Genomic DNA, 15,714 nt, shown 5'->3' with positions numbered 1-15,714 from the left:
CGTCGTTTGTTGTGCTGTTTATTTTTAGCCGTATAGTTATTAGTCAGGAGGGACTGCACTCTTAACTATATTTATATGTTAGTTCTACTAAAAACAGCGCGTACATTTTGCATCTTTTCAGCAGTAAAATAAAATGCAGCAGGATTGACTTTTTTGGGGCCTGATTTGCAGCTGTGGAAAGTAACTAAATACATTCAATCAAGTACTGTACATATTCAATATATATATTTAAATATATATAAATAGTATACATTTGAGATGCTTGTACTTTACTTGAGTATTTCCATTAGATGTCACCTTATACCTCTACTCTGCTATATTTCAGAGGGAAATATTGTATTTTTTACTGAACTACATTTATTTGATGCAGTTAATTATTTTGCCAATTCAGATTATTAAACATTACGATTATCAACAAATGAAATATGATAACAAACTAATTACAATTAGCCCCACCTTTACCTTTACCAGCTGCATCATTAACGTGATACTTGCATTAATCTTTCAATGACTATAATACAGTAATATAAGATACATTGTCTGAAACTGGCCATTCTGCATAATGAGTACTTAAGTCATTTTAAATGCAGTACTTTTATTTCTAACTGAGCATTTCTGTACTGTAATATACTTGAAGTATGGTTAATATTTGTCTCAATGTTTGTTATTGTTGTTGTTTTACTTAGATTTAGCAGTTGACCACCAGGTGGCGCATTGAGTCTCCAGGCCCGCAGTGGTCTATAGTTGATTAAATAATACATGAAATACATACACATATATATTCCAAAAGATCCATTTTCAAGTTTGAATTTTCCTCAATGACCCTTTTATTTCAAACCACTTTTCATCACAAATATATCAGTCAAGACAAAAAGGGCAGAGACAGCTATGTCTGCAAAGCAATGTTCAAAAAAATGCATTGGATTATTTCACAATTCCATGGTTTTATTATATATTTGGTCTGTATCAAGTCACAGGATTATTTACTTCATCATTTTTAATATTGAACACTTTGGGTCTCCAAAGATATTCTCACATTTTGTCAGCACCCATGCCGTGGACACCCGCTTCCTAAAGTAAAAGGCAAGTTGTCTAAAGAAATGTGTGGCCAACAACATCACTTACTCAAAATAATGCCCCTTTATCGGCAATTGTTCTCATTATTCCTAATGGCATCGAAGATAGCCTTTTACCAGACGGTCTGGCTCCTGAAATTACATTATAAACAACTGAATACAAAGTAGAACTTTGACAGATATTTAACCCACTAGAGACCCTTTGCCACATGCTTTGCCCAAAGCAGTGATTCAGAGCCAACCTGGGTCCACTTCTGTGTTTAAGAGATGGCTTTTCTGGGTTCTGAAAACTACATTCTCTGGGCCTTCGCAATTTATTGTCCCATCAAACCTTTCTTTTTCAAAACCCTGAATGCTTTATTGAAAATATGCATACATGACACTTTTCCTACACAACAATACAAAACAGTACAATCACTTTTGTAAATAACACATTGAACGCAAAGCCACACACGTCACCCCCTTCCCGCCAGATCCCAAGGAACTTAGAGATGCTACAGTAAGCCCTTAATATCCCCCACCCAACCCCCTCCCACCATCACTTCTAAGAGAGAAATAAGACATAGTTGAACCAGAAACAACTCAGACATAAGAAGAGCAGACACAAGGTTGCATACAGACACAGCATTTGCCACCCGCGGGTGAAAGATGGGCTTAACTGAAACTCTTAATGTGTGCGATTCGCCTCAAGTCTTCTGACATAATGTCGGCTGTGGAAGAGGAGTCCATTCTGCAGTCCAGGAGTTGAGATACAGGTTTCCAAAGTGTGAATATCAGACCATGACACACGGAAAACACCAGCGTGCCTCAAGCGATTTGGCTTCAATAAGGGTCGGACCAATCAACAATGGCACACCAAGAGAGAGAGATTTCGGTCAATTACACAGACATGCGATAAAGTAGATTTTCACATGAAGGAAACTCCTTAAAGGCGAGGGATGGATAAGTTCAAACCTGATTTGATTGTAGGTAACACACTTCCTAGAAACCCTTCCCACTGCAATTGGCATGGGTGTTACTGTGCATATTCATTTGTATTAGTAGTATTAGATAAAAATGCAACTGAATACAAAGAAAGGAACAAAATATATAGAAAATAATAATAATAATAATAATAATAATAATAATAATAATAATAATAGGGGGGTTATAAAGGACTACAAAATAAATGAGGACTCCAAACGTCTGGTTATATTTTAATATGATCATACAGGGATAGAGGTCAACCAAAAATGATATAATGTGAACAAAAAATTGAAGTAACAAAAAAAGTTCAATAAAAACAGACAGAAAAGCACTGATTTTAAACATGTTTTACTGTATATCAGTCTGTAGCAAATAGTCATTACATACCCTGAAAAAGGGAGGAAGAAAGCTTTGAATGGCGCACTGACCACTGAATAACTTGGCTGGAGAGCAAAAGGGAGGAGAGGTGGGGGGGGGGGGGGGGGGGGTTGTTAATGCTGAATTCTCTCTACGTTCCAAGAGTGGTACCCTCGAGATCAGGCTGCTATGCCTTTTACGGGCGAGGTTCAGTTCTACAATGTCTACAAGATGATCAGTCACTGCTTTTGGGTGCATAGTGAGGGTTCAATTCCTTTAACGGTCTCCTGTTAGGTTTTGAGTCTTTGCCAATGCAACCTTTTGAAGCCATTAGAACGGCAATTGAGGCAACCATAAGACTGAGAGGCTCATGGATTTATGCCACTGCAGTAGGTGCAAGTGAGCAGAAAGACCACTCAAAGTGCAGTGAAGGGAGAGGGGGGGGGGGGGGGGGTGGGGTCATACATACTGAAGGTTTGTGTGCAACTGTATGAACAGGAAGGCAGTTTGTGTGTGTGTGTGTGTTTTTTAGGATTACACTCCCCGGCGTTGTGGGTGCAGAGAGCGGTTCTGGTTGTCGGTGCCCCTCGTCTCTAGGGCCGTGCCAACTACTCGTTCAGTAATCACAATCGTTAACTTCTCATATGAAATGACCCTTTGCTAACAACACAACAGTTTTACAGCGTTTTGAAACATGCCTAACTGCTCTCTTTTTTTAAATGTCCTTTTCTTTTTACCCACAGAGGCAATCCGTTGCCTACAACTCAGTGCCGTTCGAATGCCACGTAGGGGAAGGAGAAAAAAAAAATAATTAAAATGTAAAAATTAAAGCCCCCCAGATTAAAGAAAAAGATTTTCTTTTACAAAATGTCTCTCAAGTATTCTTCGTTCCACAGATAGAGGTCCCTATGGGGCTTTGGATAACTTAGAATTGGTTTAAAATCCTCTTTACAATTTTGCTATGGGATTAGGAGCACGGGGGAGGAGGGGGAGTGAACCTTCTGCTGGTGTGAATTGAACACGCATACAAAAAAACACGCGCCAATTAAACCTGTACCCACAAATGTCAACTCTCACAATAATGTGTGCATGCATAATTGCCCTCAATCACGCTCTCTCGCAGACACACACACACACACACTCACGCAAACACACACAAACATACAGAGGAGGGACAGCAGCCACCGGTGTGCAAGCCAAGTTGCACTTGAACTCTTTCACATCCGAAAGCGTGTCTTTTGAGTACGGTCATAGTATGTGTCCCGACAGTGGAAAGCCCACCTCACCACCAACGTCTGACCCCCTCACCGTTGATATGTGAACTGTGAATCCCTCCGTCCATCTCCTCTTAGGCAGATGTAAATGGAGTTGTGCGGTAGCTAGCTCGACAGAGGGTATTTTTTGGGGGGGGGCTGGGGGGCTGTCAGCAATACAGCGGACTGTCCGTGTTAGAAGTTAAATTAAGGAATTAAAAGTTTGTTTTCCTAATGTCGAGAAACACAAAGTGGAATCTTCACGCTAAAGCTTTCCACGGGCACTACTTGAGCTAAGATTCACCTCTTAAATGAGAATTACGCTAGGACTATTATAAAAAAACTCCAACATTTAGCATAGCCTTTTTTTTTTTTTTGTGTGTTCTTTGTCAGTGTTTTCACGGTGGATTTTCAGCCTTTGTCCAACTGATGAAATGCGAAGAATATAGCAAGACAGTGGGGAAGAGGAGAACACACATACAGAAGAGTTGCTATATCCCCCCCCTATGCACCATCCTCCCCCAACAACACCCCACCCATGTCCATGGAGACGTTATACAGGTGATGTGAGAGACAGACAGGCAGACGGCTGGTCTGCGATGTCTGTCTGGAGGCATCACTGGGACTCGATGTGCTCCAAAGCTCGAGGTGGAGGTGGCTCTCCTGGACCTGGCATGGCTGATGACCATGCAGCGAGATGGGTGGGGAGAAGGGTCAGTTGGAGGAGGAGAACAGCTGTTCCAGCTCACCAGTGGGTGGCGGTGGTAGCCGGCTGGGCATTGACTGGTTTTCCCCTTGGTCGGGATCAGGTTTTGGTTGAGGACCTGAATTTTGTGTCCGCCATCGCCTCCACCGTGTTCTCTAGGCCTGTCAGGAGACATTTTTTCTCACTTTTGTTTTCTCTTTTTGTCTTGGTGGCTTTTTCTTTGTTATTCTTGTCTTGCTTCAGGTCGGTGTTGGATTTGTATTTGCCCGTTTAGATTTCGTTTTATTCTGGGATTCTGGGATTGTTGTTAAAGAGAGATGTCATCTGCTCCGTGAGTGACCATCAACTGTCCATGTTACTGCAGTTTTCTGAGGAGGAAAAAAAAAAAAAATAGATCAGGTAAATATGGAGACAACTAATTTAAGAGCATTTAACACAGCGGTGACATTTTACCTAAAAGCCCTCCTCTAACTCTCTACAGAACAAGTTTCGAGCTGCAACGATGATTTTAAAATGACTATGCTAACAATATTTACTTGCACTATCGGGGAAAAATAGACTTACCGTTGAGTCCGTCCGCCTCTTGTGTGTCGAGAAAGGGTGCAGGACCCCAAACACGAACTGTGCCGTCATCTGAGGCGGAAGCCATGAGTCCCGGGATGGCCGGGTTCCAGCTCACACAGTTAACGGTGCGCGTGTGGCCCGTCAGCTCAGCAATGGGAAGTTCGCCACGCCGGTGCCAGATGTACACTTTGTGGTCTGTGGAGAGGGGAGGACAGAGGCCACAAAGAAGGTGGAAGTAAATATATTCAGTACACGGGAGGAAATATGAGAACACATGGATAAATGACAGATTAGAGCAAAAATAAGAAAGAGGAAATTCTAATATTCTGCCAAGGAAAAAAATGTATGTGAAGTCTGTTCGTATGAGTCAATACTACAGCACGAATCAGCGGTGATCCTGTGTAACAAGCTGGAAGACAAAGATTACTCAGATCAGCCTGAAACAGCATCATATAACATCACACTGAGCGACGCCTCGTAATGCTCTCTGCTTGTTATACTAAACACAACAAGCACAGCAAGATCCTTGACTCCCAAAGTCCACAGAACGAGATGAAAAAAAAAAATATATATATATATATCTATATATATCTATCTCTCTCAGCAGGGGCAGTCCAAGTACTTCAGTTTATTACAAAGAGACATACTGTTTTCCCTGTCAATATTTTGCCTTGCAGTGTTCCCTGACTGTACCTTCGCTGCCACTGGCAATAAAGTCTTCGTTGTGTCCTCCAAAGCAGGAGTGGATGGTGTAGAAGCCCTGGGTCACACCTTGGTATTTCCTCACGAGCACTCGGTCCTGAAGGTCCCACAGGTGCACTCCCTACAAAAGGTAGTAGAGGGATAGCCTATGACTGCTGAAACGTCCGGCATAGTGTTTCTCAAGACAAAGTGTTCTTTAGAAACTCGTATCGATGACAGTGGAGTTAGTCAAAAGGCTTACCTGAGTTGCTACATTTAACAAAGCTAATCTTCCGTTCTTTGAAACAGTAAAAGACATAATGGGGTGGTCCTCCTGAACTCTGTGAAGGACATGTAAACAGGCAGTCAGGCACTGTATTGACTAATGCAAACATAAGAAACACGTGTGGAGGGACAGTGACTGGGTAGGGGCAGTACGGGGACTATTAGAGCTGGTACATACATGTTTCTGTCCGTAAGGTCCTCGAAGTTGTACCCCCGGATACGTTGGTGGGTGTCCGAGGCCAGCACTGCTCTGCCATCACCCAGGCACCACAGGCACTGCACTCTCACGCCCTCCCAGGAGTCCAACAAGTTACCGTCCAGGTCCTGACAACACAGACAGAAGATCCCTCATCTCTTATTCTTGACAGGGGAATGAAAACATGGGCATAGTATGGTGACTGTGTTTAACAAACGCAACCGGTCAGATGCCACCACAGCGCAACAACCAGACTATTTAGAAAAGGTGAAGTTGGAGGAACATGTAAGGTCGAACTGCTTTCCTTCCTCTCAACAGGTTTGTGCATTTTGGCATTTCTACTGCAGCCATTTCTGGAGCTCATTAAAATGTGTGTGAGACAAGTTCAAATGTTCATTTCTAGCATACACGCATCATCAATTATACAGAGTCATGCGCAGCAGGCCTAGTCCCAGGCCTAGTCAACCATCCCAAACCCTTCCTGAAAGAAATGTGCTAAAAAAAATAAAAATATTCCTCCTTGTGGGTTCGCCGGGTTCCTGGCTAGAAAATCAATATACACAAAGATCCAATTATCTCGAAGCAACCTGCTTAAAGTCATCAATTCAGCATGTTTAACAGCTCGCACGCACACACACACACACACGCACACGCACACGCACGCACGCACGCACGCACGCACACACGCACACACGCACTAAAATGGATTTACTGGGTATTTACTGACTCAACGCGTCCCATTATAACAATACTTTTCGGGGAAAATGACCCATTCACTTACACACTGATAAAACTGTCCCCTCTGTCCTCCGGTGACAAAGCGTTTGCCATCAGGGTTCCATGCCACACTGGTCAGACTGTCTTCGTGGGACTGGGACATTTTGGTCCGCAGCTCCCCCGTCTGTTCATCAAGGGGATTGGCAGAGACAGATGAAAAATAGAGGGGGGGGGGGGGGGAGAGACAGCAAGAAGAAACATTAAGTCAAAGTGGGGGAGGGGTGGATATAATGGCAGGGGAGGAGAAGTCATTAAGTACACAGCCTACAGAGTATCTATGGGAGGGTTAAGGCATGTTTTTCTTTTCTGCAATCTCAAGTATTTGACATCACCGATCAATGCTTTTGTGAAAAATGTAACTCACATGAAAACTGGGGTTTTTACACGGAAACACATTTGTTTCAAGGGTATCACAAGTCCAACATTATGTACAGTGGGGTATGAAACACGTAGAACTGTTACCTGAACATTCCAGAGCCACAGCTCAGAGCAGTCATCGGGTCCACAGGCGATCAGGTAGGTGTCATCGGGACTCCAGGCTAAATAGGAGACACCGTATGCATGACCCTCGAGGGTCCGCAGCAGCTTCAACTGGTGGCTCTCCTACACAAAGACGGGATGAAGAGGATTATGATGAAATTAATTCTCACACACTGAGGGCTGGGCCCTGTCACTGTAAAAGCCCTGACCACCACATTCCAGCAGGGTCATTTTAGCTTTGGACTCATATATAAAAAATAAAAAAAAGAAAAAAAAGTAGTGTGTGTTTATTTAGGTATTTTTTAAACACTCACCGGGTCCACTTGCCAAATAATGACTGTAGTGTCTTTGGAGCCGGTGGCTAGTTTGGTGCCGTCATTTGAGAATTTGCAGAACCACACCTCGTTGCAGTGCTCTGTCAGTATCTGTTGAGTGTAACAGGGGAACTGCTTCCTGCGATATGGAAAAAGCCCAAACGGTTAAAATGTTCATGTTGCAAGGTTTACACTTATAGAACAACTCTAGTGCAGCCATATTGGATGAGTAAGATGCTAGGGACATTTAAATCTCAATGAGGCTGCCTAACAAAACAAAGATAAAAAATAAAAAGACATAAAAGAGAGGGTAAACGAGTTAAGACTTCTGACACAAAGCAAGGCTTTCAGTGCCTCAACATGCGAATAGATGCTGCAGTTTGATAATCCAAAATTGAGGCCTTGAGGGGCCTGAGCTAGCTGTGCAGTACCAACCTGCTGCAGACATGATCGAGGAGGAGAGAGACCGAGTCCAGATTACTGTCCAGCTTGGTGTTGTGATAGAGGCAGCGGTCCCTCTGCAGCTCCACTGCTTGCCGCAGGAGGGTCTGCATCCGCCGAGGGGGCAGCATCACAGAAGGTGGCAGGTACGCTGCAGAGAGATAGAAGCAGACAAATGGGTTATTAATGTAGTGCCATTTTAGTAGCGTTGTAGATATGCAAAATGTGTGTGTGTTAGCTCTAGGGGGTTAGTGTAAAGACATGTTTCCTCACTCTGTAACTTGTCCAGCAGTCTGCAGCGTGACGCGGTACCCTTACCCTCCCACTCTGCCTTGGCCTTCAGGTCCTCAGCATGGCTGCACATAAGGTACCTGTAGGAAGACACACAAAAAAAAAAAACATACACAGTAAGAAATACAGCAAAATAAAGTTACATGTTGACAGGTTACCAGCCAGAGCAGGAGCACACAATACTGACAACACAGTGATTAGTGTGTTAGGAATAATGCTGCCTGAATGAGGAAACAGTGCGTTGGATGCAGTTATTTTTTGAGGAACGAGCTGACAGAAATGCAACGACAGATCTGTGAAGACAAACAGGCTTGTCGGCAGTGTAGATGATGGATCACAGGAATGTCAGTGGAACAATTTATAGTATATGTATATTGGACAACCAAATTATTTACAAACTAGAGATGATGGAGGAATATTGATCCAAACCATTGATTTGAACAGGCCGTGAAAGACAAAAACAGAATCAGGAATTAACAGTGAAACTATTTTTTAAAGGCCACATGATTATTGTCAATAGTCATGCTTCCCCTCACTAAAGAAGATAAATACACATCTCTACCGAAAACAGGCATCCTATCCTACAGTTCCTTGTGTAACTTGATAAACAGTAACTGTGTTACAACATACGTATTTAGCATAATATTTACACAGTAGATTTGACTACTGTTACAAGTTTTTAACTTGGTTAAAAACATTGCTGTTACTTAAGAGATGTATTAACCAGCCTCCATTAAAACCCTGGCTCTACAGTTGACCCAGAGGTGGTCGCTTTATAATTACAAAGCTATCTAAGCTCGTATGTGTGTATTTGTGTAGACAGGGTGAACTGGTGGACTGCAGTGACACAGATGCAGTATCAAACTTGTGACCGTACCCGCTGAGTACGTGGATGCGATCTGTGTTGTACTTGAGCGGCGTCAGCTCTCCCCGGAGCACCTGCAGAGCCTCCAGGACTTTGCCATCCTCCAGATATTCTAGGTACTTCTGCTGCAGCAACAGGAACTTCATACGCTACGTAGAAGAGGGACACAAGTACAGAGAAGAGACTTTATATTTAAAAAAAAGGAAGAAAAGAATGACAAACAAACTGATAATACTGCGTCAGGTTTCCCGTGGCTATTGATAAGAAACGATTGCAACCACTGGTCCAACAGCTGGTCTGCATGACTATAGAAGAACATGAAAAGATTCATGTTTCGAGGGTTAAAGCTGTATCAGAACACATTTATAGATGTTAGATATGGTAGACATGTGGTAATGCCAATAGCCTACTTTCTTCATACTGAAGACCATTGGCAAGTGTTTACCAGTCACTGCTGGTCAGCATTAAGACTTATCAAGAGTCTCTGTCTCATCTCAGGTATGCAGAATGAGCTGTAGCCCTAACAACAGTTAAATCTACTACACATAAATATACGAGAAAACATCCGCCCACAAAGGTCTACAAATAAAAGAGTGCACGAGCACACAGATACCTCCCAACTCTCTCCGACTGATCTGATGACAAGAACTGCAGTGAACGTCATGTTGACAATGACAACACGAACCTGCTACTGGTCCAGACCTAAAATGGCTACCCACAATGCACTTACAGTTGAAAATCAACAGCTGTAGTCATTCTCTCAATAACCCAACTGGGGATGGCAGTTAGACAGACTTCTGACAGAGCAGCAGGCTCTGAGACACATGGGGCCACTTTTGAAGCTCATCTTGTCTGCTAATTAGCATGCTAGCTGGGGCCAATTAGCCCCATTTCTAATACTGTACACTATCAAACAAATCTTAAAATGTTATCACTTTTCAGCTTGGATGCAGTACATACTGTTAGAATGAATCTGTGGTGTAGAACTGGGACACAGCTCGGGTTATACACTTGTATTAACATCTAAATTAAAATAATTTGTAACGCTGACATTGAGCTTTTTAAAATTCCAGTATATTGGATGACAGTAGAGTACATTTTCAAGTATTCCTTATTTAGTTTTATTTAAATTGTGACAATGATATATTATGTACTAAAAAAATATATATTAAAATTAAAAGTAAAACTCAGTAATCACTAGTGCACAATGTATATAATGGCAAAAGCTTGAACCATTTAAAACATATTTGGCCATTTCTGTACTGCGATTGCTTCATATGCATCTGATGCATACAATATATCCGCAACACCCCAAGATCAGCCAAACAGTACGGCTGTAGTTGCATGGAACATATAAGATAAATCAAATCAATAAATAAAAGTCTAACCTAATTTAGCTTAAAAGAACAGAATGATGCACTCATTCCATGACTCTAATGTGGTTTCCATCCTGCTGTGTCACCCAGAACATTTTATTTAGCTTTTCAGTGTTCCCCAACCAGAAGCTGCTGCCCCGCATTCTAACTGTACCATTCTAGAACCTCCAGTTGTGCCTTCTAACTGACCGGCTGTCATTCAGTTCAGTTCAAGGGGAGCTTACCACAATGGCATTGGGAGAATGCATCAGTGCTCTCAGCTCATTGAGATCATTCTCAGCCTGGATCAAAACAAAAGGGGAGAGACAAGAGAGAGAAATGGTCAGCTCAGCAGTTTCCATGCATGGACAGGAGACAAAACTAATCACACGAGCAGTAATACAGATCTTATGGTCACATTCTTCTTTCTTGTTTAAGATGAGTCAATTGAGGATATAACAATGAGTCTGATGACAACAAAACATCTTTACGTCTCTCAAAACATACCGGCCTCTTGCACCATTTTGCCAGGAGAAAAACTAGACTTTGGGAATCAAAACAGTTGTTGGTTCACAGTTGGTTTGTGGAGAGCACAACCCTACATGCCACATCCAAAAATGTATTCCCTTTGGCTCAGTGCTGGTGTTAATATTCCACCCTGCAGTTCTGACATAGGGTCATTATTCCAGAAGATTCACAGTGCCATTTTTAATGGGATGTGTGCTTTTCTATTTTAGAAGCCTCCGCTCTTAAATGTTGAAATGAAAGTTATTCTGCTGCAGAACAGGTTACTACAGCCGAGAGAGTTGATTTAAAAGCCAATTACACGAACATGTCTTGATTTTTCTGTTCCGTCATTAATCCTTGACATGAAACACATGAATTCTGTGCTTGAGGGTTAAAGCACTTCAACAAAGCTATGTGCCTCATAATTGCCAGTTCCAAAGTCGAATAGCATGTTAACAGTAAGATCTGTTAGTCAAGAAAACAGTTTCACTGGTACTCATCAGAAATGTGTATAAAATGTGTACAACACATAACAAATAATACTATGAGCTTGTGCAACTGTGGCCCAATGCAGATCACTATAAGAACTTTGCTTATGCTTTCCCAGGGTTAGGGTTAGAAAACAGGAATAATATTTGCTTTAGTCAATAAGACATATGAGACAATCTGCAGAGATATTTGCATGCTGGTTTCTGGACTAAGCAAACAAGCTCTCCATCTTAAAGTAAAATAAGGACACTCTTAATCCCCAATTCCCTGTCTATCAAGGTGTGTATTTAATGTATCTCAAGACCAACCTTGTCCCATTCTCCCTCCATGACATGGTTGCGGAACCTGGTAGCTGAGGAGTGTTCTAGTCTGCAGCCTGATTCCTGCATCAGCAGGTCCACTGTCTGACTGTAGAGACACAGAGAGAAGGGGGGAAAGAAAGGCAGAGAAAGTTAGGCTGGAATATAGACACTAGACAAGTGGAATAAAAGAAAGGAGAAAATAGCTTTAAACTGCATTTAAAAAAAATCATATTTAATTTAAGAATAAAGTGCAAAGACTGTATTTCAAAGCCAAGCGTAGCTCATTCGTATGATGTTAAAAAGTTCATGGTGATTATATAAAGTGGTATTTCTAGGCAGATTATTAAACTTTTCTTGATTATCTCATCACCTATATGGCATCTGGGCCATGTTTACAAGGATAGCAAATAGGTAAATGTGAGATATGCAACAATCATTTTAGCACCGGGACAATAATAACGTAATTTGCTGACAATGGAATGAAGGCACGTTCATGGCCAATGATGTCTGGGGGGGGGAAGCCAGTCCAAGCAGACGTGTTACCAGAGCAGGATTTGTGGACAGTGGGAGGTTTATTAACATGAACCGAGCTTCCACTGCAGTTGACATCATCCTCTCAGCCTGTCAACCTTTCAACCATGAACCATAACCATGTGTCCAAGCACAAGTCTGCTGAGATGTGTGTGTGTGTGTGTGTGTAAGAGAGATAATGAAAGTGGGTTGGGGATGGGGGGTGGCTGACACCTTCAGCATGATGACATCATTCTCAGGTACCAATGGAGTGGCGCAGCAGCTGTGTTGAGCCTCTCATCCAGCTGGCTGCAACACTGATTTCTCTTGCATTTCCCCAGCTGAAATGTAGGGGCTCTGTTTCATACCAGGCAATGTCATGTATCCCCCCCCCCCCCCCCCCCTCCTTATAAACATAGCCATGTTAAGCTGTCTTTTATAATGCCCTGTAATGGCAGCTACACTTTCTCAGCTGGATGCCATAGATCTGCAGATACACAAACGGTGGCTACCACAGCCACTTTGAGTGCGAACGTTTAGGATACATTTCTCGAAAACCCCACAATGCTATAATTAGATTCTCAACACAGAGCTTCCACCTAAAAAACAGCTGCTAGAAAGCGCATTCTTCAGCCGCCATAAAACCAACCAATTCTGTTCAATCCAGGATCCAAATGTCGCCCACGGTATCGATTGCTGTCTTTAAATAAGTATGGCACGATGCATGTTGACACATTGCTCTGACACAGTGACAGCGTCAAAAATATAAAAGACATTAATCTAGGAAAGAAGTGATCGTGTTTATGAGACAAGCTGTGTAAAATGGTGATGCATAAACAAGTTGAGAAAATGACAGCTCAGGACGTGCAATACTAAAATAACCAGGACGGTTTTCAGAACCATGCTGGTTGGTACAGTGTGGCAGACATATTAATGTTACATGCACACGGTCTTGTAAAAAAAAACATACAGCAAAAAACATGATTAAAAAAACCCATCAACCATCGGGGCGAAAACCGACATTGGCAATCCACACTAACATTTCCTCCGCACATTTTTGCAAAAGGATTGACACGCAAAATATATAGCATTACACTGCAAACTCGATAATCCTGCTTGTGTATTTATAGCTAAGACGCTAAATCAAGTTTAAACATTCGCATGACATTCATTGTATGCTTTACAAACCATAAAAAAATAAAATAAGCAGATCTCTGGATAAACGTTAGTAATAGATTATGTAATGGCTTTTATTCAGTGCGAAATATATATAACGTTAGTTAACGCATCGTGGCGTGACTGGCGTATGAAACATACTTTAACTTAAGATGGATTTGTTAAAACAGCCAAATGTTAAATTTATGTTTGTGTTGTTTTAATGTCAGTACATAACACATCAGCGCAGGCTAGTGCTGTTAGCTATGAAGCTAACTGTTATTGTGCAAGATGGACCCCTTCTTTCTACCAACTGCCGAGCTCACAGGCTAACTGCCCCATCCCCCCATGTTTGTGTCTGTTAAGCGCACTAATAGCGCTTTTTTGCCATCTGCTGTTTGGCAGTTTCACGCGAAACACCAGTAATGTTAGATTACACTTCAGACGTTCAACGCTAATGTTATGTGTTTTATTGTACGTTAGTTTTCTTCCCCTGACTTTGAATAAACTTACTTCAGCCCTAGTCCGTGGAGATGTTGCCCTATTAATCGTATGACATCTTCCTCCGCCTGCGATAGTCGTTTCTTCTTTTTCAGAGAGCCGACCTCTGAGCCCGAAGCCGTGGAGGAAGCCGAAGTCCCCGAAACGGGCCCGGTCGAAGACCCGTTACTGGTACCGACACTATTGCCGTTGTCCGTGCTGGAGAGGAGCCCGTTGGAGTGGCTTCCTCCGGCCGAGGAAGACTCCCCGTTTTGTGCGCTGTTAAGGCAAGATAGCTCTGAAGATTCTTGTCCCTGTCCTGCCCCGTTTGCCTGCATGCTGCTGCTGAGGTTATTGACAACACTTCGGTTAAAGTGGATGGCAGAGGTGGCTTGAGAGTGAGGAGAGTGAGTAGCAAGTCCTAAGACAATTCCGGATAGGCCTGTTATAACTGCTGAAGCCCCGGGCTCTCCTGCTCCCTCCGCCGCCGAGGCTCGGTGCTTCTTCCGCGGGGGCGGCGACGCTCCGCCGGTGTCCGAGTCGGAGGAGGAGGAAGCGGAGGCCAGAGTTTCCTCACCGAGAGCGGCCGTGGTTAGAAGCCGGCGGAGCTCCGGGTGGGAAATTAAGGTGCAGCTTCCAGATTTGAGGCCTCGTTGTCTGGCTAAGAACGGACTGTCACTATGAGAGCGCTGTCAGTTAGCCCGTTTTTGTTGTTGTTTCTCTCAAATCAGCTGCAGTTCTAATGGAGTCCTGACGCCCTGACGTAACCGGAAATTCCTACACTACCAAGCTTCCGGGTAGAATTATAATCCATGGGTGGTGCATGAGAACCGAGTTAGCATTATAATTATAAAACAATAACAAATCACATTCAAATTATTTAATATACTTTATACTAATACAATTTAATTTAATATACCCGGAATTTAAAATTGGAATAACGTCTTAACCGCATATTGAATTTCCACAGGTGTGCAGTTTTTACATTTTTTAATTTAACCACTCATAACTCAATAAATCATGTTGCCCAAAATATAATAAAAGCAGCAACAGCTTGCCATAACCATATTTAAATATATAACTGTAGCATTTCCCCTTGGGGACAATAAAGGTCATATCATCGGATATCACTTTGAACACCTTCAAACTCTGCAACATTGGCATACACCACTTTAATATATTTGTTTCAGCCACTTCTGAAAAACCATAAAACGCATAACCGTTGTCATCATCATCATCATTGTTGTTCAAATAATTTTATGATTATTTTCATTTGGTTAATATTCATATAGAAAGAAACACCAACATAAATAACATTTTTTGTCAGCAGACATTTCAACTTGACTTAGCAGGAAAAGCACAGGTGTAACAAATAACACTATTGTTGACTCTGCTCCATTAAGTGTCCCAGTAAGCCATTCTAGTGAGCCAGCCTGCACAATCTGGCAGATTGACTTTGTAGTGGTGCCATGCTCTTGTGGACATTTAGAAGTGTGTGCCTGTAACTGATCAACCCAGGCCCATTTCTAACTTGTCCAGGATAACTAACTGACAAAGTCTGATCAAGGTCTTTTTGCCATCATACAGTATGTGTAAATGAAGGAATTAATCAAAGAATGACTGAATAATCAAGAAACAACTGGCCAGGGACATCCATTGTATTT

The 15,714-nt window shown here is 42.3% G+C and overlaps 1 protein-coding gene across 2 annotated transcripts; it reads right to left on the bottom strand.

Moving 5' to 3' along the window:
• Positions 1–2,259: 2,259 nt before the first annotated feature.
• On the bottom strand, positions 2,260–14,739 carry LOC142942403 (WD repeat-containing protein 26). 2 transcript variants are annotated; one of them, XM_076084704.1, is made up of 14 exons: positions 14,084–14,739; positions 11,912–12,011; positions 10,853–10,909; positions 9,265–9,401; positions 8,370–8,467; positions 8,091–8,247; positions 7,656–7,794; positions 7,324–7,464; positions 6,866–6,985; positions 6,067–6,212; positions 5,866–5,944; positions 5,616–5,745; positions 4,923–5,117; positions 2,260–4,726 (listed from the first exon to the last, which is right to left on the bottom strand). In XM_076084704.1, the coding sequence occupies exons 1-14, from the start codon at positions 14,386–14,388 to the stop codon at positions 4,701–4,703; spliced, it is 1,830 nt and encodes a 609-aa protein (XP_075940819.1). In that variant the 5' UTR covers positions 14,389–14,739; the 3' UTR covers positions 2,260–4,700. The 2 variants fall into 2 exon arrangements, with proteins under 2 accessions (XP_075940819.1, XP_075940820.1); XM_076084705.1 differs by lacking the exon at positions 14,084–14,739 and adding an exon at positions 12,650–12,783.
• Positions 14,740–15,714: the final 975 nt, after the last annotated feature.

The sequence above is a fragment of the Anarhichas minor genome, unplaced genomic scaffold (assembly GCF_050575085.1).
Source record: "Anarhichas minor isolate MPS153535 unplaced genomic scaffold, ASM5057508v1 ptg000136l, whole genome shotgun sequence".
In the NCBI taxonomy this organism is placed as follows: Eukaryota; Metazoa; Chordata; class Actinopteri; order Perciformes; family Anarhichadidae; genus Anarhichas; species Anarhichas minor.
The sequence above is the reverse complement of the archived record's forward strand: the minus strand, read 5'-3'. Positions and strand labels throughout refer to the sequence as shown.